This window comes from Xiphias gladius, chromosome 19, assembly GCF_016859285.1.
Source record: "Xiphias gladius isolate SHS-SW01 ecotype Sanya breed wild chromosome 19, ASM1685928v1, whole genome shotgun sequence".
Lineage (NCBI taxonomy): Eukaryota > Metazoa > Chordata > Actinopteri > Istiophoriformes > Xiphiidae > Xiphias > Xiphias gladius.
The window spans coordinates 9,246,204-9,271,087 of NC_053418.1; the positions used below are offsets into that span (position 1 = coordinate 9,246,204).

Sequence of the window (24,884 nt, forward strand, 5' to 3'; positions counted from 1 at the left end):
AAATTAAAAAAAAACAAACATAATGAGGTTGTGGTCTGGGCCCTCCGAAGGGCGCAGGCAAGCTGTAGAGAGCGTTACTGGTGGTATTTTATGGCAAGAGAGAAGGGAAAACGGCGCACAATTACGCCCGGTCAATCCCCATGCCCACACTCCAGTTGCTCTGCAGTGTTCATCAGTGTGTCTCAGTTCTGAGTAGCAGCCATCGCACTGGTCAAAAAGCACTGTATTCCCTTTTTGTAGTGCACTGCCTCAGATCAGAGGTGGATTGGAGCCCAGGAGGCCAACAGGAGCGCACTTTACAGGGAATGAGGTATTGAGAGAGCTGCGGCGTCACTCTGCGGGCTGCTGACCCGGCTCCGGCTCCGGCTCCTCTTTGACGCTGACGGGGCTCGGAGTGGAGTGGCGTTGCTGGGTGGAGCTGGAGTTGGAGCCCAGGGGACTGAGGGGGTTGTGGCTGGAGCAACAGGGGCGGCCTTCCAAGGAGGAGACGGTGAGCGCTCCCGCCTCGTGATCCCGGCAGAACGAGCGTGGGCAGAAGTCACAGAGAGACGAGGCTAGGGCGCCACAAACACTGCAGTCATGCCAGGGACATTCCCAACGTCCTGCAAACAGGAAAGTAGGCAATTATGGAGATATTTAGAGGGTCAGAGTGGTGATTCCCAACTAGGAGCTGGGGGGTACTTAGTCAGGATAGTAACAGATCCTGACTTATCAGGACCAGTACTGATAAAGCAATGCTTTTTATACATCTGCATAACCTCAAAACATGAAAAATATTTGTTATCAGCAAGATTTTCACAGTTTGCATCTCTAGATTTGAATGGATTCACACACACAAACCCAAGCTCATTTTGTCGTTACCGTATGGCGGCTTAGTGAGATTGAGACACAGCAGGTGGTATGCTTTCGGACAGTCCTTCCTGTCACACATCACCAGCTCGCCTCCTTCTCCACAGCAAAAACAGAAATACTCGTGTGTGTGTTTGCCCTCCGGCCGCAGCTTCCGCTTCTTCGGCTTCAGCTTGGCGTTCCTGGCCTTCTCCTCTTTCTCCATCACCACGGCGCTCTGGAGGAAACATTACAAAAAGACAAAATGTTTATCAAACACAGCTTGTAAGTCAGGGTTGCCTCTCAAGTTTGGAAGCAGAACTGGATTCAGGGCAAGGAGAGGTAAATGTCCTGACCACTGGCTGCACCCCGAGGAATCCAGAGCAGTTGTCTGATCCACAGTGACAGGATGTTCTCCTGTTGCCCACACAGTGTAGGTTGTAGTTGAACGTCAGCTCTGTGCCTGTAGGAACACCAGGGACAAGATTAGCATCAAATGGATCATCTAGCTTGCCCTGAGCGTAAATGTAACAGAACATATGTAAGCATGTGTGTCATGTTTCCATGTGAACTCACCAGCCTCGATATCACAGAGGGCAAAGAGTCCGATGCGAACGTCCCCGTTTACCGTCCACTTTTGGGTTTCACAGTTTGGGCTACAGCTGTGGTTCATAAACCGAGATGAGTTTCCTTTCGGGCCGGCGTCTATCACACGATCCTACGAGGTGATATGGATATCGAGACAATGGGGTGTAAGAAACGCTTGTCGGAGGTCTGAATAGTGTTTCAGTGTTTATCAGTCTCACTGATGTTACCTTGGTGAGCGTGAGCATGTAGAAGTTGGTCACATGATTTTCATGGGCACGTTTGATTCGTTGCTGGCACTCCTCTGAGTCTATGACTTCTCCCACATACTCTGTCACAAAGTCACCCTGGAGAAAACAACAAACATCCCATTTGTACATTGATGATTCAACAGGACGCAAGGGTCTCACAGCCACTGAATCTGTGAACAAGGTACTCTAGAAACTGCTCAAATATTCCAGTGAGCGATGAACATCTTTCTCACTGACATTTAATCTCTATTACACAAATCTCAAATTGTGACTGCCCTGATAACACCTGAATGCCCTGAATTTTCTTTAAAACTACTTACATGTTTTTCTCCTCAAGGCCCACTGTCACACTGCAAACACAAGTTTTCTGTTTTCGAATGTCCCTTTGCAAAAGAAAGCTTGTTCTGAGTCCCCGATTAGAAAACATGTGTTTGGGATTGACGTATTGATCATCTTTTGATTCTCCGTCCGGCTGTACTTATGACATTTTGGAATTTGAATCTATACAAACCTTGGCTCCTTGAGTTTCCAATACAACACACTGAAGAAAATCTTGACCCCATACCATGTGGTAAGAAGCACAAGTTGACCAATCGGCACTTTCTGATTTTGTAGTTTCAAGGACTTTGTTCATGGCACTGTTCGGCTGGAAAGGTCTATCAGAGTGCAGTGCTTTCTCAGCAGGTCTAATGGGGATTTTGAACATGTAGTATTCCTTTTCGTCAGATTTTCTACGTTGATATCAAATTGGACTTTTAAACGTCTGTTTTGTATACAGTATATGATTATATTACATTATAGGAAGCTGGTTAAGACAAGACCTCGATAGTGAAGTTGTTCATTTAGGATTGGCTTAGTTCACATTTAGGATGAAAATAAATACAAATGAATAAAGCTGGATTTATAGTCGATGCAAGGGATTAACAAGGGCTCCTGCTGTAAGTACTCATGGTGTAGATTTTGATTCATAGTTGAGAGCCGGTTTTCAGCCGTTGATCTTACCTCTGCAATGCTAGAAGCATGTGTTGTATATGATCAGGTCGTATCATGCTTCATATTCCCCACAGTAACTGTTCATGTACATTATTTCATTTATTTTTACTTTTACTTATTTATCGAAAAATCCAGCTTTACAGTGACACGTTGATGCTGTTTTGGGTGAAAAGAATGGACATTAAGCTCGACTCGCACCTTCCTGAGAGCCTGGTTGGTCCTAAGGCCCCAGCCACGGCCGTCTGTCTTTATCACTTCTGTCTCTGCATACAGCCGCTTGGAGAAACACTGGTTCTCACAGCTGTCTCCTGCAGGACACACCTGACAACAACAACATAAAGGTAAGAAGTTCAGAGGTGCAATTTCGTTCAAGAAATTAGCTAAATGAACAATAAAAAATATGCACACAGACCTGTGGATGACACTCGTACTGCAGCATGCGGTTGAGACACTGGGAGTCAGGGCTGCAAGGATGCTCATCTGTTGGTTTGCAGTTGCATCGTGGGATTTCTGACAAGTCAGCTAAGTGCACCTGGACTTTCCCCACTGGTTTGTTGGTCTTGCAAAAGAAATCACACCCACAAAATAAGTGAAAACGTTGAAGACTTACTGGATATAGTTTAAATGTGTACTTTTTTTTATATTTGTCTGAAGTAAGATATTAAAATGACTTTACCTTGATGAATTTGTAGGGTGGAGGTTTGCGAGAGTTGCGTTCTTGCTCTAGAGCCTCCCTGCTTTCCCTCTGTGCCTTAAGTTCTTGAAACCGCCGGGCTGCTTCTTCCAGAGCTGAAACACACCAACAATATTGCAGAAATGTATCTTTCCTACAGATTTACGGGATGAAATTCCAACAGATTTGCCTTGAAGTAGGAGAAAACTCTCAAAGAAGAAATTACCTTTCTTGAAGGTTTTGTTGATGTTGATCTGACCCGTGACAAAGTTCTTGTCATTCTCCACGTAGGGGAAGACGCGACCCTGGTTGATCCAGTAGTAGTCGTGGGAGCCAAAGAAAAAGACAGGGAAGTCACCAATATCGTGGCGAAGGCTCTGAATGTTTGATGGCACCAAGCGAGGGTTGCAGATCTCCGCTGGCCACCACCTGCACGGCAATGGGAAATTGTTCATAAAGAAAGGGAAGAAGATGAGAGAAAATGTCAGGACAGAGGAAGTGTGTATGAAGAATAACTCAACCTGTAAAAAATGAGATCCGATGTACACAGGGTTCCAAAGTCTGCAAACATTTACTTTGCCTTTAGTTATTTTTTTATCTATCTAAACTTGTCTGATTGACGATTTGAGAGACAACAAAGCTTGTTTTCTGAAGCTCCTGCAAAATCACAGGTCATAGTTTGTGTTTGTTGAACTCTGACCTATAAGATCTACATGTTTGGCTGACAGAAATGCTCTTTTTGGACACAATCATTTTTCTTAAATGGAAGAGACGTTATTTGTGTCGCATTATCACATTTTAATCTAGTACCAATGAACTATAAACTGTGGCATAAATATTAAAGAGCATGGCTTGCAGTCTGTGGGAGATATGAAAACACCAGTGTTGTGCTTTGCTCAATATTCCCTGAATACCTGCATCTATAATATCACATTGTATCCAGTTTCAGTGTGAGCTCAAAAGAAAACTTGTTGCAATGAACTTCAAGGATAAGGCAAGTGATATTCTATATTTTTGTTAAAGGTCAACTAATTCTATGAAAAGGCCAAAACCAGCAATACATTAATCTGTCCCCAGCCTGCCCATGCTTTTCAGCCGAAAGCCCATTTGTTCCTACTAAAGACATACATTTTTGAAAGTGGGTCACAAATATGTAGTCCCACTTTTTAAAAAAGGCTAAATAATTTCCTAAAACAGCTGGGCACTGTCCTTTTTAGCAGGACTTACTTAACTCGTTAATTTGGAATAAATTTCTCATTTGCTGGGGACTATTTTCAGTGGTGGAGTAATCCACACTTGGTGCTCTAGTGAGTATTCATGGCTGCAGGAGGGTCTATGTGAGACTGACTCGAAATAAACTACAGTGCCCATGTTCGTTGTAATGAAGGGACATATCACGTAGTGCAAAAGTGAAGATCACTGATGTGTTTTTAATAGTTTTCTGGACAACGATGGTGCTCTATGGCACAGAGGAATAAGCTATATCGGAATTTGTCTACACAGTCAATACTTGATGATCAGATCAGTTCATTTTGTTCTTTTCATGGGATTTTTTTGTTAACAAGGAAATATACAATACCACTAGACTTGATCCTTCGATTGTAAACAACCCTCAGCAGTCTATAATCAGTGCTCTCTGCGTACCTGTAGTTGCCCAGTTTGACCCAGACAATTTGTTTGTAGTGAGGTTTCTTCCCTGCCCTGCAATCACTGCAGGACCACCCGCCCTCCGGCATCTCCATCTCCAAGCACTCCGGGTGGAAGGAAGCTGGGCATGAGTCGCAGCACAGCAACTTGCCTCCTACATTTGTATGGATGTAAACGTGTGTGTGTGTGTATGTGTGTTTGTGTGTGTGTGTGTGTGCGTGTTTGTGTGTGCGTGTTTGTGTGTGCGTGTTTGTGTGTGTGTGTTTGTGTGTGCGTGTTTGTGTGCATGCATTGTGGGAAATGGGTATGCAAAGAGAGGAGGAGTGTATGATTAGGTGATGCACCTTAAAACCTGGACAAACTCTGAATCTCATTTGCAGACAAGCCTAAGAAAAGTATAATTACTAAACTGAAGCTGAAGAGTAAACCCTACGATACAGCATCAAGTCTTGGTTTTTCAACATTTAGAGGGATATGAAAATAGTGTCCTTCTGGCAAACAACGCTTTAATCAAAAGCTACTAGAATAACATTTGGCCTTTATTCTGAGATGAAAAACTAAGGCCAGGAGCTTTTTGCTCGAATGAAGGCTCCTCTGACAGCCATATAGCATGAAAAGGAATAAAAATGGCTGGAAACCCCTGCACTTAATTCTCAGGTCAGTTACAGCTTTTACTGCAGCAGTTACAGCATGTCTGGCAATCAGATTCAGAGCACTGTAGCATGACCAATCTACGGGAAATACATGCGGCAGCAAAGGAATAAAATCAGCCAGCAAGTTAACAACAAATCAGGGTTATACTCGAGTAACAAACGACTGGCAAAAAGCAGGCATGCAGTCCTGCCAGTAAAGCAAAACTTTTCCCATCACACATATCGCATCCTGCACAGACCAGCTTGAATGGAATCATATATTTTCATAATATTACTTAATGTTTTTTGATTTTTCTTTAATGATATGCAGTACTGACATGACAATTTTAAAGAGTAATTTAACAAATCTCGTCCTGATTGGGGTTATATTCCATCCAAGACAGGTCGAAGCTCAAGAAAATGAGGTAAGCCAAAATTTTATTTCATCTGAAAATTTCAGTCAAAAATAAAACTGGGTTGCAGTCAGCATAAAAGAGGTGAGGCTGAACAATGCCTTTCAAATCAAAAACAAGCCCAGAGTGCTGAAGCAGAGAAGCAATGCGCCTCCAGCAGCGATAAACTCCACAAACCACAGACAGATCCTGAACTAATCCAGAGCATCCTGCATCAGGGCATCATACAATAGTTTAACTACTGCAGATAAATTTTATTCATTAAAACTTGAGAGTGCTCGATATATCTTGTTTATAATAGCTTAATTGCAAAGATATATATCCAGATTGACTGTTCATGCACAGCACAAACCAATCTCACAATGGGCCTCGTGCAAGAACCACTCATATGAACAGATTTGTTCTAAAGTGGCACATACAAGTGATTTAAGAGAACTTGTGGCATCCACCACTTTCCTTGTAATTAGAATTTTTTCTTGGACACAAACAACATTCATGAGCTGTTCAGATTTGTCGTACAATCCATGTACAGCCTGTCTTTCTCCACAGGAAGAAAATACTATGGAGTGTCAAGTTTTTTTTTTTTGATGACAAAATTTTATGGTTTTTTTTGTTTGGTTTTTTTTTGATAATTTTAGAAAATCCTCTGAAACACCAACAGTGTGTCATTACCTGAATAATATCCATCTCCATGACGTCACACCCCTTTGACTGCATCCCATCTTAAGTCATGGATCATTTTGCTTTAGCAAAATATTTTGTAGCATCTAACTTCATGTCAAACCATTGCCTCTTTGAATGGGGAGGTTCATTCTTGACCTTGGAGACAAATTTACAGAGATAAAAATTTTGAACTTGAGGTTCACTTCCAAAGCCGTGTCACATTCGACACAAACAGAGACAGGGGTCATATGACCACCTCTTGTCCTGTACTTAGATTATGTGATGACACCTGGGCAGGTTCCGCCTGCTGAAGAAGACCATGGCAGCTGAAAGTTCCGGGAATATCTCAGTATATAAACCTTGAGTTCATCACTTTTATCACAACATTTTGTCTTTATTTCTGCCTCAATATAGCGCTCCTCCGGTGACACATCACTGGCAGCTGTATTAATATTACCACTACTGACACTGCTAAATTTGTTCTGTCTTTGTCTGCTGATTTCCGACAGTAATACTTGAAGCTTTTCTTTTCACTCTCGAATGAAAGTTGCCCACAAAGGAAGTGGAGCAGACGGCCTCATATAGTGGTTTGGGGGCATCAATTATGCTAACGATGATGCAGTGAACAGGTGATATTCATCAGGTTAAAACAAGCAACAAGCCTTTTTCACAGCTCACATTTTAACTTGTCATAGCAGGAAAAGCATGGGTATTTCTAATAACCTGAAAAATGGCTCTGGGTACATCTCAATTCCCTTAATTGTATACAGGTTTCCCTCACTTATGTCTTTTCCTTAAGTCTGTTCCCTCCTACTGAAGACGCTAGGAGACATGCAAGGAAAACATGCGAGAAGAAACAAGGAGAGAGGAAACAAGAAAATATGTTTCTAGACAAATGAGATGTCCTTTCCTCTGAACCGTCATCTCAGGCGATGTCTGCTTCTAATGACATCAGTACAGCGGAGTATTTATAAGTTATGGCGTTCACATGAATGTCTCTGGCAAAGGGAGGGTGGTCTCATGCATCCTCACTCATGGCTCCTCAGAGATCCTTCCTCGCTCTTCACTCCTCAGAGCAGAAGTAAGAGCTTTGGGACAGCCTTAAAGATGGAGGACCAGAACGATTTCTGGGTCAAGTGGGGATTGAGGAGCGAGGAACGATCAAGTAAGGGAATAGGGATGTACCCCTTGTTGTTCTATTCAGGTGTCCCAGTAAGCCATGACAGTGACAGTGAGCCAGCATGCACAATACCAGGACCCTGAATCTGAAGCAGCTGAAATGAATTAATTTTGTTATTTACACCTGTGACTTTCCTGCTGTGATGTGTCAAAATGTCTCTGAAAAAGGACAGTTTACAACAAGTTCAGTTTGGAAAATCCTACTTCTCCTATGCCCAAAAAAAAAAAATTAAAATAAAAAATAAAAACAACAAATAAAAAATAAAAAAAGATTTGGGATGAGAATACAGAAATGTTCTTGCATGAGGCCCACTGTTGTCTGTTAATGTGTTAGGGAACTTGGCTGAGGTTCATTTGCACCAAACTGCATTTAAATTAACTGCATGTTTACCAGTTAACTTTGCACCTCAAGGCTTTGAAATGAAAGATGTGTACAAAAGGAAAACTAAATCAGAACGGGAGCAGGCACAACATAAACACAGACCAGTGGGACAATGGAGAAAGAGAAAAACTGTTCAGTTACCTTTCCCAACATTCTTTTTGGTAGCTGACGAAGGAGAGGGAATCATAGGTAATTTCAACTCAGCACGATTTGACTCAGTCAGAAGGTAGTGGGACTTATAGGCATATGAACTTAATATGGTGTCAGTAAGGTCTTGCACTAACAGCCCTACACAAGACACACAGGAAGAGACGGGGGTGAGCCGCAGTCAAACTCGAAATTACCCAAAATTCACAAAAAGAGAAACAAACAGTCTCTCTCACACACACACACGTGCACACACACACACAATTATAACACAAGAAAGTAACAAGTAAAACAAAGTTTGTCCCAACACAAAGAGGCCAAACACTGCACTCAACTTATTGTTTAACAGACAAAACATCAGATCTAAACTGGTTGAAAGTCATGAAAAAGGGGTAAGTCCTGTGTTTTCTCACTCATCACCATCCAGGGCATTCTTTTAAGTGGAGTGCAGTGTAACAGCCTGGATCATTCATAGTATTAGTATCGTGATGGAAAACAAACATTACATTTCACAGCACTGCTATTCATGAACAACAATGCCAAACATGAAACATGATAATAATAAAACAATAATAAAGATAAAATATCCAAACATAAAACGTCTAAAGTGAGTATGTGAGGTTCTGTTTTCACGCATGAGATGGTACTGCAACTGTTATTGTATTGAAAAAAATGATTATATTCAAAAAAAAAAAAAAAAAGATGAAAAAACTACTATCAGGGGGGACGATCAGGTCCTGTTGATGCTCCAGTGTGAATTGCAAGTAAGAAAAACCTATTCTTGTTTATTATCATAATACTGAAGTCAGCGGCCAGCGGGAGCAAAATTACCAAGTGTGGTGAAATTAAACGCTTCTGCATTTGTCTGCTCCGTCTGTTCGGGTTCACTGCTGAATCTCAGCTGTCAGAGAGGAAGGCCGTTAGTGTGTACAGCTGTGAGCTTACCTCTGGCACACAGGAAGCACCAGCCCACGTTAACGGGGGAGGTGAGGAGACCGTTCCTCTTGGTGCTGCCGTGGCTGCTGCAGATCATGATGTGATGGGTGAGGATGACGCTACCTGCCGCCACGCAGCTGTCTCCTGTGTGATAGGCCAGCGGACAGCGGATACAGCGCATCAGACGACCTGGACGGGAAGCAGAGCAGAGGGAGAAAAGACTCAGTGAGTCACTTCACAACAGGTAGAGTTTTTGTGAACAGCTCACTCCGACACAAGTCACGTAGCTGTGATACAGTGCAGAACACAGAGAGCTGAAAAAAGGTTAACTTAAGTTTTTATAACGAATTAGGTCAAATTCCTTTATGGGTTCCAGCTTTAATTAAAGGAAATCAAAAGGAAAAAATGTGACCACTTGGTACTGCTTTCAGTGACTAAGACTACAAGACCTCAGTTATTAAAATTTATTTTTTCTCCTTGCTTCATGGTCTTTAACAACAAAGAATGCCAAAAATGTTTCGACATCGAACATTTACGTTTGATGGTGGCCGTTCTCAACCTAGGGGAGCAAAGGGTCACAAGATAAATCTGGAGGGGTGTGAGATGTTTAATGGGGTTGAAAAGAAGAAAAAATTTCTGCTACACAAATATATTTGCGTGTGAAATATTTGGCAATTTTCCCTTTTAAAGTCCTCAAACAGTTATTTAAATAAAACCATCTGAGAAGCCTAGAGGGGAAATACGTCTTTGGTGGAGCTGCTAACAACTCAGACATCTGCAACATGACAATGGGCAACAAATACACACTGCTTTCACTGCTATTCTTTCAATTCTTGTTTGAGGGATTTTTGCCCATTTCTTCCTTGCAAATAGGTTTTAGTTCTGTGAGATTCTTGGGCTGTCTCGCATGCACTGCTCTTTTGAGGTCTATCTGTAAATTTTCAATGATGTTTAGGTCGGGGAACTGTGAGGCTCATGGCAAAACCTCCAGCTTGCGCCTCTTGAGGTAGTCCATTGTGGATTATGGGGTCTGTATAGGATCATTATCCTGTTATAGAAGCCATTCTCTTTTCAACTTCAGCTTTTTTACAGATGGTGTGATGTTTGCTCCCAGAATTTTCTGGTATTTTATTGAATCTATTCTTCCCTCTACCAGTGAAATTTTCCCTGTGCCACTGGCTACAACACAAGCCCAAAGCATGATAGATCCACCACTGATCTTAACAGTTGGAGAGGTGTTATTTTCACAAAATTCTGCACACTTTTTTCTCCACGCATACCTTTGATGATTGAGACCAAAAAGTTCTATTTTAGCTTCATCAGTCCAAAGGAACTGTGGACGACTTGTTTAGATTTTCTTTTGCAAACTTCTGATGCTGAATTTTGTGGTGAGGACACAGGAAATGTTTTTTTCTTTTCTCTTACAAGAAGGTCATATTTGTGCAGGTGCACCACCACTCCAGAGTCTGAAAAATTTTCCTGAAGGTCTTTTGCAGTCAAACGGTGGTTTTGATTTGCCTTTGTAGCAATCCTATGAGCAGTTCTCTCTGAAAGTTTTCTTGGTCTTCAAGACCTCGACTTGACCTCCTCTGTTCCTTTAAACTGCCATTTTATAATTACATTACAAACCGAGGAAACAGCTATCTGAAAACACTTTGCTATCTTCTTATGGCCTTTTCCTGCTTTGTTGGCATCAATTATTTTATTTTTCAGAGTGCTACGCAGCTGCTTAGAGGAGCCCATTGCTACTGATTGCTGGGACAAGGTTGGAGGAGTCAGAGTATTTAAATTTGCATCACTTGGTCTTTCCCAATGATGACTGAAAAAGCCACAGTCCTAACAAGCTAAGTAAGGTCTGAGACCTTGGTAAAAGTTATCTGAGAGCTCAATTCTTTCCAAACTTTAGTATGGTGCTCCTTTCCTTTTTTTCACTCTAAACTTGTACAAAACAAAAATAATACTCTAAACTTGCTTAAAATGTTGGAAAGATGGTTTCACCTTTAACTTTATCCTATTTGGAGATCAGTTCACGTTCTACTCATGGTCAGAGAAATTTTTGACCGGGGATGCCCAAACTTTTTTATGCCACTGTATTTTGCTGATGGATGTTATTTGAGATGAGTTCCTGAGGGGTTTAAAAATAAATAAATAAATAAATAAATAAATAAATAAATAAATAAATAAATAAATAAATAAATTAATAAATAAATAAATAAATAAATAAATAAATAAATAAATATATATATATATATATATATATATATATATATATATATATATATATATAGAATCATTGCCTGTCCATCACTACATAAAAATGAATAGGTTGCAAAAGTCTGAGTTTTAGGTTTCATTTACTTGCTTTCTTAACAATCCACATGTAGTGCTTGCTAGTATGGTCAGAATCAGACACAAACAGCATTAATCCTGTCTGGTGTCACAGGCACAAAGTCTAGGCGATGGTGTCGCAGTGTGACAAATGTTTTCCAGGCTCATTCTGGCACCTTAGCACATGAGGTTCATTTTTAAACCACAAGATACTTAAACTTTGATGCAAACACTGTACATCTCTCCCCTTTCTCAGATGGGGTATTTCCAGCACGATAATGGATCATCATCCAAAGGCATTTCCAGGCACATGGAAATAACTATTTTTCTCCAGTGGTATACGGCATCCAGCTGCCCCTCACCTCAGACCAGGAGGACACATTTAGTTTGAGGTGGAACAGGATGTTTGCAGCAAGACTGTGTCATGTGACGGTGAATAATTTGCAGAAAATGCAGCACAAGATTTCAGTAAAGGTGTACCCCCTAGAGTAGCACTTTTTTTGTCAGGTCTCTCTTTCTCAATCTAATTTCCCTCAAGAAACACACACTGTCATATCTCTTCCTCTTGCCCTTCTCTCTTACATATTCCAACAGGGAAGTATAGCCTTTACCCTTGCACTCATTATTTAAGCTTTTTTTCTATTGCCATTGGTCAATAACATAAGCTAGAAGCCAAAAATGTAATAGGAAACGAAACCTTTCATACATCATCTTCACAGTTTGCTGATGTAGGACTGGCTCACCGCCCCACAACTTTGACTGCAGACTCATACAGGAAATCAGAGAAGCTGAAAAACAAAGCAGAAGCTGTTTTACCTTTACTGGCTCGTTGCAGGTCTCTCTCCAGGCAGCAGGTAGCGCAGCTGTGCTGAGGGCAGCAGAAGCCTCCCCCCGAACTGCTGGTGGTGCCCGGGAGTTTACGGACACAATCCTCATGGTAGTAACAACCACATCCCAACACAGAGCAGCGGGTCACCTCCTGGCCAACTGTTTTACAGCTGAAGCAAGGATGATTGCCTGGAAACAGAATGACAGAGAATCTTTGATAGTAAAGAGCCAAACACAAAAAATGCAATGGTGAAGATGTAGGTGATTCGTTCTGATTCGCTCACCATTTCTACATTCCAGACAGGTGAATCTGCCTTCAGGTAAGGATGTCAGACCAAGACACTCCAAGTGAAACTGTCTGTTGCAGTCACCTTCACACACCACCAAACCCTCTCCATACACCTCACAGATCTACTCGCAAACACACAAAAAGCACACAGAGAAAGATGAAGAGAACATGATTTAACTCAATACCTGCAAGGTTTTAGAAGAAAGAGAGTAGAGAAGAGATGAATCATGAGCAGCGCTGACCTGGCATACAGTGTCTCTCTTGCCGGCGGTGCTGTCCTGACGGGACAAGCCACTGTCCACAGACTGAGTATCTGAAGCGTCTGCATCTGCTGCTGCTGGGCTATCAAGACTCTTCCCAAATAAACCCTGTGATATAAAGGAAGAGCTTGTTGACCTGTTTTGTGTGAAGAAACCCAGTCTTATGAAGCACAGATGCAAGCAGCTGAGTTCTTACAAGTGTGTAGATATTCAGGCTAGTACACTGTGTGAGGGCTGCAACAAATTATTATTTTCATTATTCATTAATGTATCAGTTATCATCTTAATTAACTGCTTAAGGGCTGGGTGCATAACATGTCAGCAGATAGTAAAAAAATCCCCATCATAAATTACAAGAGCCCATAGTAACATTTTGAGATGTCTTTTTATGTCCAACCAACAGTACGGGACAAAAGATTTTCAGATTACGATTATAAAACAAATGAAAACAATAAAATATTCACATTTGAGAAGCTGGAAGCAGTGATTTGCCACTTTTGCTTGAATAAAAAACTCCTTACAATAAATCACTGATTGAAATCTTTCCAGATTAATTTGTCGATTCATCGACTGATCATTTTCAGCTCGAGTTGTGATGTTGTGATTAGTGTAAAAACATCCTGCACATTGCTGAAAATGCATCAACAAAAAATGCAAACAGGCAAAGCGAAATGGAGGAGTTAGTCAATATTTTCCTGTGTGTGTGTGGGTATTTCTATACACGTTTTCTTAGCTTACCTGTGGATCGTTGAGGCCTCTGGAGTCAGAATCGGAGGTGTCTCTGTACTGAGATGAAGCCATCTCCACATCTGTTGATGCTCTACTTCGCTTCTTCAAGGGTTTGCAGGCATCTGAGATCTCACTGGCACCTAGAGGATCACATCGGGGGCAGTAGAAAAGATTAATTTTACTTTTTAGAAGTATATGGAGTTCTTACCACAGAGGTTTACAGTAGGCATGAAAGACGGATCCCCTACCTTTCTGTGAACCTGTCCTCGGCGTGGTTTCAGGAGCCATTTCCGCCTGCTAGGAGGTTAAAAATGGGAGTTTAGGTTATAGTGATGGTCATTTTGATTCAGGTGGTAGCAAGTTAGTTGGCCATGTTCAGACCAACCTCATTACAGCTTAAAATAATGAAGCCCCCTCATTCACTCAAGGTTGTCAGGAAAAAAAGCTGAATCTGGCTTAACTTTTTCACAACACAATACAACAATATATATGTTCAAGCGCACATTCCAGTTGAGCAAACAGAATAATTTCACTGTTTGCCTGGCAACTGATGCGAAGCAGGAAAAAATAACAGTTGCTCTAACAAACTTTCCAGTGTTGTATGATCCTCTCTCTTATCTAATAGAGTTCCTAGATCCAATTTCATCATCTCACCGGTACATGAAGCTGCATACCCCTGTCCACGCGGCCCCTTTTATTTATCTATTTATTTTTTACGTATTATATCTTGGTATATATTTGATAGCTGACGTTATAGAGGACAAAATAACTTTGTACAGGGAATGTGGGGAGAGAAGGGCATGAAATGTAACAAAGGTTGCGACTGCAGCCACCTTAACCAGAGGCCACACCTGTGTGTGTTTTAATGCAGTGCTAGCTTTGGTCTGAACACCAGGTTATCTTTAAGGGGTTTTGATACCTGTTCCTTTTTGGTTTTCTTCTTAGGGACAGGATCGTTGCCTCTCTCTGACTCAGACCTGCTCCTGACTGACCGTCGCTGCAGCTTTCTCTCCTGAGAACCTGAAAACACATAAATATGTTGAGCTGTAACTTTATGATGTCATTCTACACGTCAAATATTCATTATGTCTGTGTTTTACCCACCTTGTGGACTACTGTGGTGTGATCCAGGAGAGGAGGTCTGCTGCATTCCTCCCTCCTCACTCCTCCGACTGGCGGGGGAGCCTCTCCTCTCCTCCCCCTCTTCCTCCCCCTCGTCCCCATCTTCTTCCTCCTCTGGACTGGGCTCAGGTTTGGCTCTGCTGTCCTGCTGAAAGCATCAACATTTGAATTTCACCTTACAGGATAACTCGTCATGTGTACATATTGCTGTCTGATGAAGTTACACCAACCTCAGGAGAGCAGTATCCCAGGTCGGGCTGCCTGGCCTCTCTCTCCCCTCTCTCCTCCTTCTCTTCCTCTTTGTCTTTTTTCGGAGACAGAACTGCTTTTTTCTGCAGGAGAGGCCAGTCACACTTTGTGATCTCCACATTCAGCCTCTTCATGGTGATGGAAAGAGGCAGCAGCTTTCTGGCAGCTGCTGTTTTCCAGGCCCTGACTGGTGGCGGTGAGTCCTGCCGTGTTCGTGCATCACAACCAGCGTTCTGTTTTGGGGAGCTGGTCTTACGCTGGTCCCCCCTCTGATTCTTATCTTCATTTGAGGACTGGGAGTTTGTGTTGTCATCTGTGTTTGAAACACTACATTGTCTGCGTGGCAGCTGCCTTCGTGGTGGCTGTTCTCTGTCTGGTGACTTCACATCTCCATCTTCCTTCTTACCGATTGAACCGCTGGAACGCCGGTTTCGTTTCTCAGCTCTGATGTTGGGTTTCTTGCTGGGGGGGGCTTCATTAGGGTCAGGGTCAACGTAGATGAAGGTGTAGTTGTCAATTCGCTCCTGCCGCGTCATCAGGAAGGCATCTTCGGCGTGGCCCACACCCACCTCCCATTGAGCACGCTCCCGCTGAGGGATAGGCTTTAGAAGCTGAAGAAGAAAATGCCACAATTGTCACTGTCATTCAATAAGCAAAACTTCATAATCCAGGTACATAGGATAATTTAGAAACAGTGCCATCATTACCAAGTTTGCTCAAATTTTCAACAAAAAATACCCAGATTGTTCTCTACTTTTTCGGAAATTTTTTAAAACTGATTGTGACAGATTTTATGTCCCCACAGATCCAAAAATTGTTTTCTGCTGCATTCTGCTCACTGTAACTGACCCTAATCACATAAAAGATACAAGTTAACTTAATATAAATGACTCACCATGACTGAAATGGTTGTTTGGAAAAATAGACTTTCAAATTTGTTTTATTTAGTGGATGCATGATTAAAGGGTTAGAAATAGTTGTACTTTGAACACTTTGAACACTTACGTTTTGTAAAGTTTTTTTTATAATCCCATGAGAGATGAGCCATGATATGGCATATCATAAAAGAATTTAAATCCGTTCATTCATACGGTAAATAACGTCCTCTTCAGAACACGCTTCCACTAATAGAACTGAAGGGGGGGAAAAAAATGAAAAAATGCTAAATAGCTGCTAACTATTCTTTCAAAGTTAAAATTAAATTTTGAAACGCTAATTCTAAAAATTGAAAACTACAAGTGGTATATCTATAATACAGATTTCACCTGTTCATCTCTGAAGCAAATTTGTGATTTTAGGCTATATAAACAAATAGGTGTATGTTCAAAATAAAACTGCAATACATAACAATTTTTAAATAAAACTAAGAATAACAGGCCCCAATAATAAAATGCACTGAGTTGGCAGAATACCATGCTATAACAGAGCTGAGGCTAGTGTAGAGTCAATTCAGAATTTAAGACTAAAGTTTATGGTTGAACTGTAAAATAATTAACTTGTGGTTCATGTCTTTCTCAAACCTCTTTGAAAAATGCATTTAAGGAATTTTTTTATTACATTATTCTGTATATAACTACACATAGAAACAAAGGGGAATGGCAGCTACTATATTGTTACTGCATCAGTCTCAAAAGTCCAGGATTAATTGGTTCTACTTCTGCCAACCCTGTGATCTTTTTTATAACTTATATATGAAGTTACCTTCTTTACTAAGAAAATTAGTCTCCAAATTGCATAAAATTATTTACTGTAAACACTTCAAACAAATTGAGTTAGTTTTGAACAAAAATCTTTGGTTAACAAAATCCTAATACCTATGAAGCCTGATTTTTACAGATTCTAGTGTTAGTGTAAGTTTACTCTTACTTTAATGACTCTTACTTTAATGACTCTTTACCTCAAAATGCCTAAAATTTATCCCTTTATATTGGATCAGTCTGACAAAATTTCATCAATGCATTTGTACATACTTTATGTCTCTCTACAGGGTTTGTGGTCTTGCGCAGAGTCTCCGCCTGAAGCTCATCAAACTGCTGCTTCCCTTGGTACATGACAATCCTCTTCTCATGGATCCACGCTCGCTCAGCAACGCTGCCAAAGAACTGGACGTGATACTCCCTGTGACCTGCACAGCAACAGAGAAAGTCAGGAACACAAGCTGCGGTGTTTATGTTCTTATCCATTCATACACATTCGTGCAGAGTAAGAGTGTTAAGGGTGTTTTTTTTTTTTTGTTTTTTTTTCCATGGCTGTGTTCCCTTACCTCTGGTGTTGATGCGAGTGTGGACCTTCATCTGTGGGTCAGAGGAGACCATGCAGGGCCACCAGGGGTAGGTGCCCACCTTGGACCACACCAGATCTCCTATCACAAACTCCTTACAGAAGCCTGTCTCTTGGATCACTGATGGATGATGGACCTTCGGAACCTAAACATGAACATGAACAAGTCACCGATCGGTTTTCAAAATCCAAACAACAACAAGTATGTTTACTAAAGGACTGAAACAGCTACGGAAAGTGATCGGTCGTGCTCTTGCCTTTGGCGTCTTTGGTTCAGTTTTGATAACCGTCTTCTGAGGCTGCTCTGTCTGGATCGGGGGTGTTTCTCTCGGCTGGGGCTGGACGTGGGTGTCCTCTGTCTGGCCCGTGGTACCTGCCTGTGTCTGGCTCTGGTCCAGGCTCTGTTCCTGGACCTGCAGCTGCAGCCTTGCACTCTTTTTCCTCTTCTCCTTCTTCCTGTCATGTCTGCGCTGCATCTGAGCGGCCTCATTCTTCTGAGACTCCTTCTGAAGATTAGAAAATAGAAAAAGGAAAACAGTGGTGATGAGACATAAGTTAACTTTTTTTTTTCACTGTTTCCATAAAGTCAACTCAAAAATGGATCTCTCTGTCTGCTCAAATCAAATCTTCCTCAGATATCCACTTCTTAGGTGATGTTAAGAAGACGATTAAAAGTAAACCACACAGTGTAACAATTTCATATGAATTTTAATTGGACAGTTTAGACTTCTAATGTAGTTAGAAGTCTGTAGTTCAATATACACTGCCTGGTAATTGTATGTAAGGTATGCTATTGTTTGTATCTAGAGCTGAAACATATAGTCGCTTAATTGCAACACAAAATTAATCGGCAACCATTTTGATAAACCCTTGAAGTCATTTTTCAAAGAAAAATACCAAAAAATGTCGGTTCCCGTCTCTTAAATGTGAACATTTCCTGCGTTTAATGGTCTTACATAAAAAGTTTACTGAATATTTTTGGGTTAAGAACTATTGTTTGGACAAAGCAAGCCCTTTTGGATTTCAGGAACTTGCGATCGGCATGTTCCATTATCTTCTGGCATTTTACAGGCCAAACAATTTATTGATTAGAATACAAAGTATGAATCAAATAGTATTAATTAAGTAGTAATCACTAATTTTAAAGAATTGTTAGTTGTAGTATGTATGTAAATTGTACTTTTGGTTCAACTTGTCCAGGGTTTGAGAAGAAGTAGTTTGCCATATCTCTGTACAATGCTTCAGATGTCTTAGCAGTTTGTTTGTATTATATTTGGTCTCTGATGAATAAACTTGAATTAATAAATGAGCTTATTTTACACATTTCCGCTTTAAGTTATATAGGAACAGGGGAATAAAAAATACTAAGTAATAGAAAGCTCACAAGATGCAGCAGTAGGATAGGGTGAGGGCTGAGGTTAGGTCAGGCTATGCTCTTTTTTCTCTTTTTAAATTTTTATTCGAGTGTCAAGTTTGACTGCAGTAATGAGCTACAATGCTCTAAATAGCTCTAAAAATGCTCCAATAGGCTCATGCTTGTATTGATGAAGGCTGTGAGCAAGAAAACTGGTGGAAAAAGCTAGTAAGAAGGCTTTCATCTAAGAATATTTGTCCAAGGTCAAGAATGAAGAAACTGTCCCACTCACGAGGATTATCATGTAATTAGGATTATTTTCATTATCGATTTACTTGCTGATTATTTTCTCAAATAATCATTTGTTTATTCAAAAATGTCAGAAAATTGTGAAAAATGCCCATCAATATTTCCTAGAACCCAATCTGACATCTTCACAATCAAAATATATTCTTTTTACTGTGTAATAAAACAGAAATAAACAGCTAATCCTCTCATTTGAGAAACTGGAACCAGTATGTTTAGTATTTTTCAAGGAAAATCCACTTAACAAAAATTGTTGCTGATTAATTTTGTCTTGATTGACTAATTGATTATGTTACTAATCATTTTATCCTTAATATCAAGTAAAGGTGTATTTTAAATTTTCACAATATATAGAAGATTATTCAATCGCCTCCTAAGTGAATAGCATCTTTCTGAGCGAAAACGCAAAAAGATATAAAGGAATAATGAGGACATGGCCACAGTGTCTTCAGTGTTTGATATAGACCTGTTTGTGTGTATTTAACCAGCTTGAGAATGCATGCATTACCTGCAGCTCTTGCAGTAAGTCTCCACACAGCGCAGATTCAAACAGCTCTTTTCCGTTCTGATACGTCTTTATGATCTTCAGCTTGATCTCTGGAGAGCTGGTTTTCTTCAGCACCCCACCAGGGGTATTGGACGGGGCATGGGAGGGTTGAGAAGAGGGGGTACTGTCAACAAGTGAGGGGGGAGGACTGGAGGAAGGCAGGTGTAACAGGGGAGGAGGGGGGAGAGTGTGGGTCATGATGTGAGGCGTCTGGGGCAGGTGGTGCTGGGAGGGCAGTGGCAGTGGCGGGGGACTCTGTGGGTGTGGGTGGGTTTGTATATGAGGTGGGTTTGAGTGGAAGTGGTGTGTTTGGTGGTGGTGATGGGGGTGATGATGATGGTGGTGGAGGTGTGGGTGATGTGTGGGCAGTGGGGGGGACACAGGAGACAAAGGTCTCTCCTGGAGACCAGGTCCTCTCAGGACCGTCCCCTCCCCCGGCAGGAGACCGTGCTCTCCGTAGCTCCGTATGGCCCCGAAGCCGTTTGCCGAGCCGTTGGGGAACTGCGAGTACATGGAAAACTTGGCCTGCGGCTCGTACATGCCCAGTCCCGGCGGGAAGCCATTGGAGACCTGCTGCATGTCCTCCGAGGCTGACGGCGGGTAGGAGAACTCTGCATCCAGGGCAGCATCATAGGAGGGACCACCATCCTCGCCCGGGTCACTACCGGTGTCGCAGGTGCCTTCCTGTCTGATGTTGGCTGAGTCAATGAGCTGAGGGGGTTGCTGAATTGTATTTCCCATGATCCCTTGCATGAAAGAGAAGGAGAAATCCATTGTTGGGCTCCTGCATCCTTAACTGTCTTTTTCTTTGACTGGACCTGTTGACAGAGACATAGCAATTAAATGAGACACAGATAGGCTGTGTTTTCAAAACCAAGACAAACAAATCAACCAAATACCTTGTTCAAGATTGTCTCATTTATCCTCTTCTATGAAATGTTATAACAAGAAGCTCCAGCTTGACATTGCACATATCAGATCTACTCTCTGCAAGACTCTTTTTGGTCACCTACTGACACCCCTGGGTTGTGCCACTCTCTATGCATGGTGTATATATTCTTTTTGGTTTTAGTGTTCATCAGATACAGGGGATACCAGAGACTACACAGGGCAGCTTCATGATACTTTGCCCAGAGGCCCAGAAACCTACCAGTAGTCCTTTTCTGGGAGATTATCCTGCCTCTGGTTTACTGTGTGTCAGTTGGTTAGTGGTAATGTGATTAAACATACTGTATATGTATTTAGGAATATGCACCTTGTAGGCATAACATAATCGGAATTTTTCTTTTTTCTTTTTAATTCCAGCCAGGGACCTTTGCAGCATCTACACTATTAAACTGTCCACTAAAGGAAAAAAAAAATCCCCCAAAACAATATTAAAAAAAATTAGCACCTGCTGTTACCATTTAAGCAAATATTGTACTTTAGTGGTGCATATCTGCAAACAAATTTGCATGTGTGGCAAACAAAAGAACTGCCAGGGCTCCAGAGCAGTTTAACACTTTTCCTGGTGGGTAAATCCAGCCTGGAGGGTTTATGAAGTCATTAGATATTATGTGACATGTAACACAATCCTGTGAAGACATACAGTATTGGCCAAATCTAACCTCAGCTCCAAATAAATTCAAGAGCTGAAACAATTAGTAGACTGACTGAACAATTCTGCCATCAACCATCACTTCAGTAGTACGTCAAACAAAACTGGCAAATAAAAATATATATATATTTTTTTTTTTAATTTAAAAAGAAAATCACTCGTTTCTGCTTCTCAAATGTGAGTATGTGTAATTTTTTTTTAGTTTTCTATATTAGTAAACTGAATATGTTTGAGTTTTTGGACTGTTCAGATACTGATCAGATAAAACTAGCAATTCAATTATATTGACTTGGGGAATCTGGAGGAATTTCAAATGTCAAACTCCTTCCAAAAGCAGGACAAATCCTCAGCCAACATCACCATCAATAATCTAAAACTTACTCTTAAAACACAAAACGAATTCCAGGCAGCTTGTATTTATGACTGAGAAGTTTTGCAGGCTCTTGTTGGATTAGCCATTAATCATCTGTGCAGTGCCTCTTTCCACAAGCTATAGATCACTTTGTGTTTTTAAATTTCATCCACAACAAACACATGGTGGCCTGCTATCACAAACAAAACAAAGAGCAGCTACCGGTGGCTGCTTTGCCCTCTTACACTTGACACGTTTAATATTTGTAGTGATGAATTACTCAGGTTTAAAGTGTTGAGGCTTGGCATGTTCACAGTGAACAGACCAATCCACTGATTGTGGCTTAATTTGTGAACAGACTCAGGCTGCCCAGCCATGGGAAAGGTGGATAAAGGTGATGTAAACATCCATAAAGTGTCAACTAACAGTCACCAGCCAACTATATCGACTTGTGATATTATTTTTCGGCCCATGTCCGGTGCCCTAAATATTAATACCTTGTCAAAACTGAGTGGTTATGTTTAAAAACGACTGCGCAGACAGAAAATGTTTCATGAATGATCCCTAACCCTTATAGCTTTCTGCGATGTTAGCCTAAAGCTACCTGACATCAAAGGGATTGTGTTGAAAAGATGTGAACCGTCTTAACCGCTAGACAAAAAGCACGAAGCGGGGATACGACCATTTGTCGTTTGGCACCCAAGGATATAGGTTTCTGGTTATTGTTTATCCATTTTTGTTCATTACACATGGAAGAAGGTGAAAGGGAAAGCTAATGTTGGCTAGGCTAACATTCATTTGCCAATATGGCTGCCTTTGCCCCTTTAAATCAAATTGTCTGGCGTGAATATACCTCCATCACTGGAGGTAAATGTGCCTGAAAATAAGCGACCGAAAACGGTCCGTGTTAGACACAGAGCTGGCGAGGAGGGGTTGGGATAACAACATGCATCGACAGCGGCAGCAGCTATGGCAAACATGCTTATCGCTAAAAGAGGAGAGAGCAGGGGAGCAGCACAGATTTTGATGCCGAGTCGAGAGATGCAGGGAAATTAAAAAAAAAAATGTCAATACCTTCAGCGTGTCCCATTCTAAACACATACACCAGCCAGCAACGCTTCCTCGTTTAATCTATAGGGGTAAAAAAAATCTGAAAAATAAAAAAAAAGTAATACTGTAATATTGATAAAGCGCAGGCCTTTCCTTTTCGTTTTAACGCAATTCTCTACACAGAGGAGGAGGGGGTGTTACGCTATCTGGTCGCTACCCAATCCCAAAGCTTGGCTCTTCCTCAATGTAGGGACTGGAGCATTTAGTGAAAAACCCTGCTACAGACAGATATGTTCCATTCTCGCCTCCCTCCCGTGTGCAGTCTTCACAATAATAATAATGATGATGATGAAGATAACAACGATCTCTAGCTCCCTCTTCCTCCGCTTTAACAAAAGCACCCCGGTTTCTAGTCTCGGCCTGGTCGGTCGGTCGGTCTCCAGCTCAGCGCCAAATCGCACAGATCCAGACTGGGCTGAAGGGGTCAACAGGAGCACTCCGGGATGTGTAGTTTACTTCAGACGGCCGTATACTTTGTGAGGAAGGAGTGTGGGTTTAAAAAGAGAGGGATCTGATGGTGCGGCCGGTATTAAAAGTCACGCCTACACTAAAATGAAAGAGGAAATGCATATTGGGAAGGGTTATACCCACAAACAGCCCGAAAGAGGATTTTTAAGGTTGTGAAGACTATTAAGTGATTGTTTTGTTTCCTCCTCCACCCCCATCCTGACGCAGATGCTGTAGTTGCGTTTGCGCCAGAGTCTCTGATTGAGTTTTATACGCCTCCTCGCCTGATCTGTAGCTGAGAGGAGGAGGAAGAGGAGGAGGAGGAGGGGGGGGACCTCTCACTCTGGTTCTATTTCCTCTTACCACAAATGTTGTAGCCGACAGTCTATAGCAGTGGGAGGCAAATAGCAGCTGGCCCTCAGACAAAACTATTCGGTCCCACAGCGAAAGCTTAAGTCTTCACTTTTATAGTTTGCATCGAAATTTTTACACAATTCCTCATAAATCTACTATAGGTATCAATGTATTATACAGAGAGGCGTATCTACCATTTTGTCCACCCCATTTATATCAGTGAGAGTAGGCTAAATAACAGAAAAACACCTCTTTGTATAATGCAGTACAGTTCGACTGCACAAAAAACTACATCCTCCAGAATTATCATAAAACTGAATCAACGCCTAAAACAATTTCCATTAGAACAGAACATTATAACTTTCATGATTTATTGCAGGACCGTTGGATTACACTGTATTAGTTCTACCTAGACATAGCTAATAAACTGGCAACTGAGTGTATATAACAATGTGCATCTCAAACAAAAACAGATGGCAGTCTAGCAGATATAGCCCACCAATAATAATGTTTTGTAAGGCAACTGCAGCATGAATAACAGCACTTTAATTTAAATATAAATGAAGTAGAAGCCACTGTTATTTTTTAGTCTTTTTTTTTTTTGCCAAATAAGTATTAAATAAGCGGCTGCAGCTCTGTTAGCCCTCTCCTACTAATGGAAAAATTACATCTGCATTCAAATACAATCCAAAAACAAACTTAAATGATATAAATACTTCAGCAAATACAACATCTACAGCATACAGTAGATGCCTGCATCACCGCAGCGATAGGAAAACTGTGTTGACCCTCCTCTAAAAAATGCTGACAAAAACTGGCCAATGGTTGAACCTAACTGCTTACCACAGGTCCCCAGGGTTGCAAAGTGTGAAGGGCTACTGGTTCCTAGAAGTGTTTTTTTTCCCAATTCTGCATACCACATATCAATTTTTTCATTAAACAATATCTTCATTGCTACCTAAAACAGAAACAAAGGACTTTCCTGGATTATGTATCTCATAGGCATCTTACATGGCAGTTTAATTATTTCCACTGGCTCTAGCTGAAGTGGTTAATTGATTCATCGATTATTAGTTGATTCACGGAAATCTAATTGGTAACAAGTTTTATAAGGGATTAATCTGGTAAGTCTTATTTTTAAAAGGAAGAAAGAGGAAAATACCAAAAAAGCCCTTGTTCCAGCTTCTCAAATGTGAATAATTATGGGTATTTGTAGTTCATGTAGCGTGATAATAAACTCAGAAGCTTTGTATTTTTGACAGTTGGTCAGACAAAACAAAATTTATTATTTATTCAGGAAATAACGATGGGAATTTTTAACTATTTTCCGATATTTTCTACACCCCACCAATCAAAATTGATTATGAAAAAAATAATTGTCAGATGTATGTATAATGAAAGAA

At 41.1% G+C, this 24,884-nt stretch overlaps 1 protein-coding gene across 1 annotated transcript; it reads right to left on the reverse strand.

The window, feature by feature from the left end:
- Positions 1-330: 330 nt before the first annotated feature.
- On the reverse strand, positions 331-22,729 carry nsd3 (nuclear receptor binding SET domain protein 3). Its single transcript, XM_040155555.1, has 25 exons — positions 22,645-22,729; positions 19,583-20,439; positions 17,672-17,920; positions 17,398-17,560; positions 17,105-17,259; positions 15,116-15,745; positions 14,868-15,030; positions 14,683-14,783; positions 14,012-14,057; positions 13,773-13,903; positions 13,017-13,142; positions 12,770-12,896; positions 12,474-12,674; positions 9,339-9,518; positions 8,388-8,534; positions 4,975-5,131; positions 3,557-3,759; positions 3,334-3,446; positions 3,070-3,216; positions 2,856-2,978; positions 1,644-1,760; positions 1,405-1,546; positions 1,185-1,291; positions 862-1,066; positions 331-602 (listed from the first exon to the last, which is right to left on the reverse strand). The coding sequence occupies exons 2-25, from the start codon at positions 20,393-20,395 to the stop codon at positions 331-333; spliced, it is 4,818 nt and encodes a 1,605-aa protein (XP_040011489.1). The 5' UTR covers positions 20,396-20,439; positions 22,645-22,729.
- Positions 22,730-24,884: the final 2,155 nt, after the last annotated feature.

Coding starts and splice junctions, on each gene's coding strand:
- nsd3 (XM_040155555.1), bottom strand. CDS start 20,395: ATGGATTTCTCCTTCTCTTTCATGCAAGGGATCATGGGAAATACAATT. Junction 17,561..17,671: donor CTGAACCAAAGACGCCAAAG/GCAAGAGCACGA, acceptor GTTCATGTTTAG/GTTCCGAAGGTCCATCATCC. Junction 15,746..17,104: donor ACCCTGTAGAGAGACATAAA/GTATGTACAAAT, acceptor TTTCTTCTTCAG/CTTCTAAAGCCTATCCCTCA.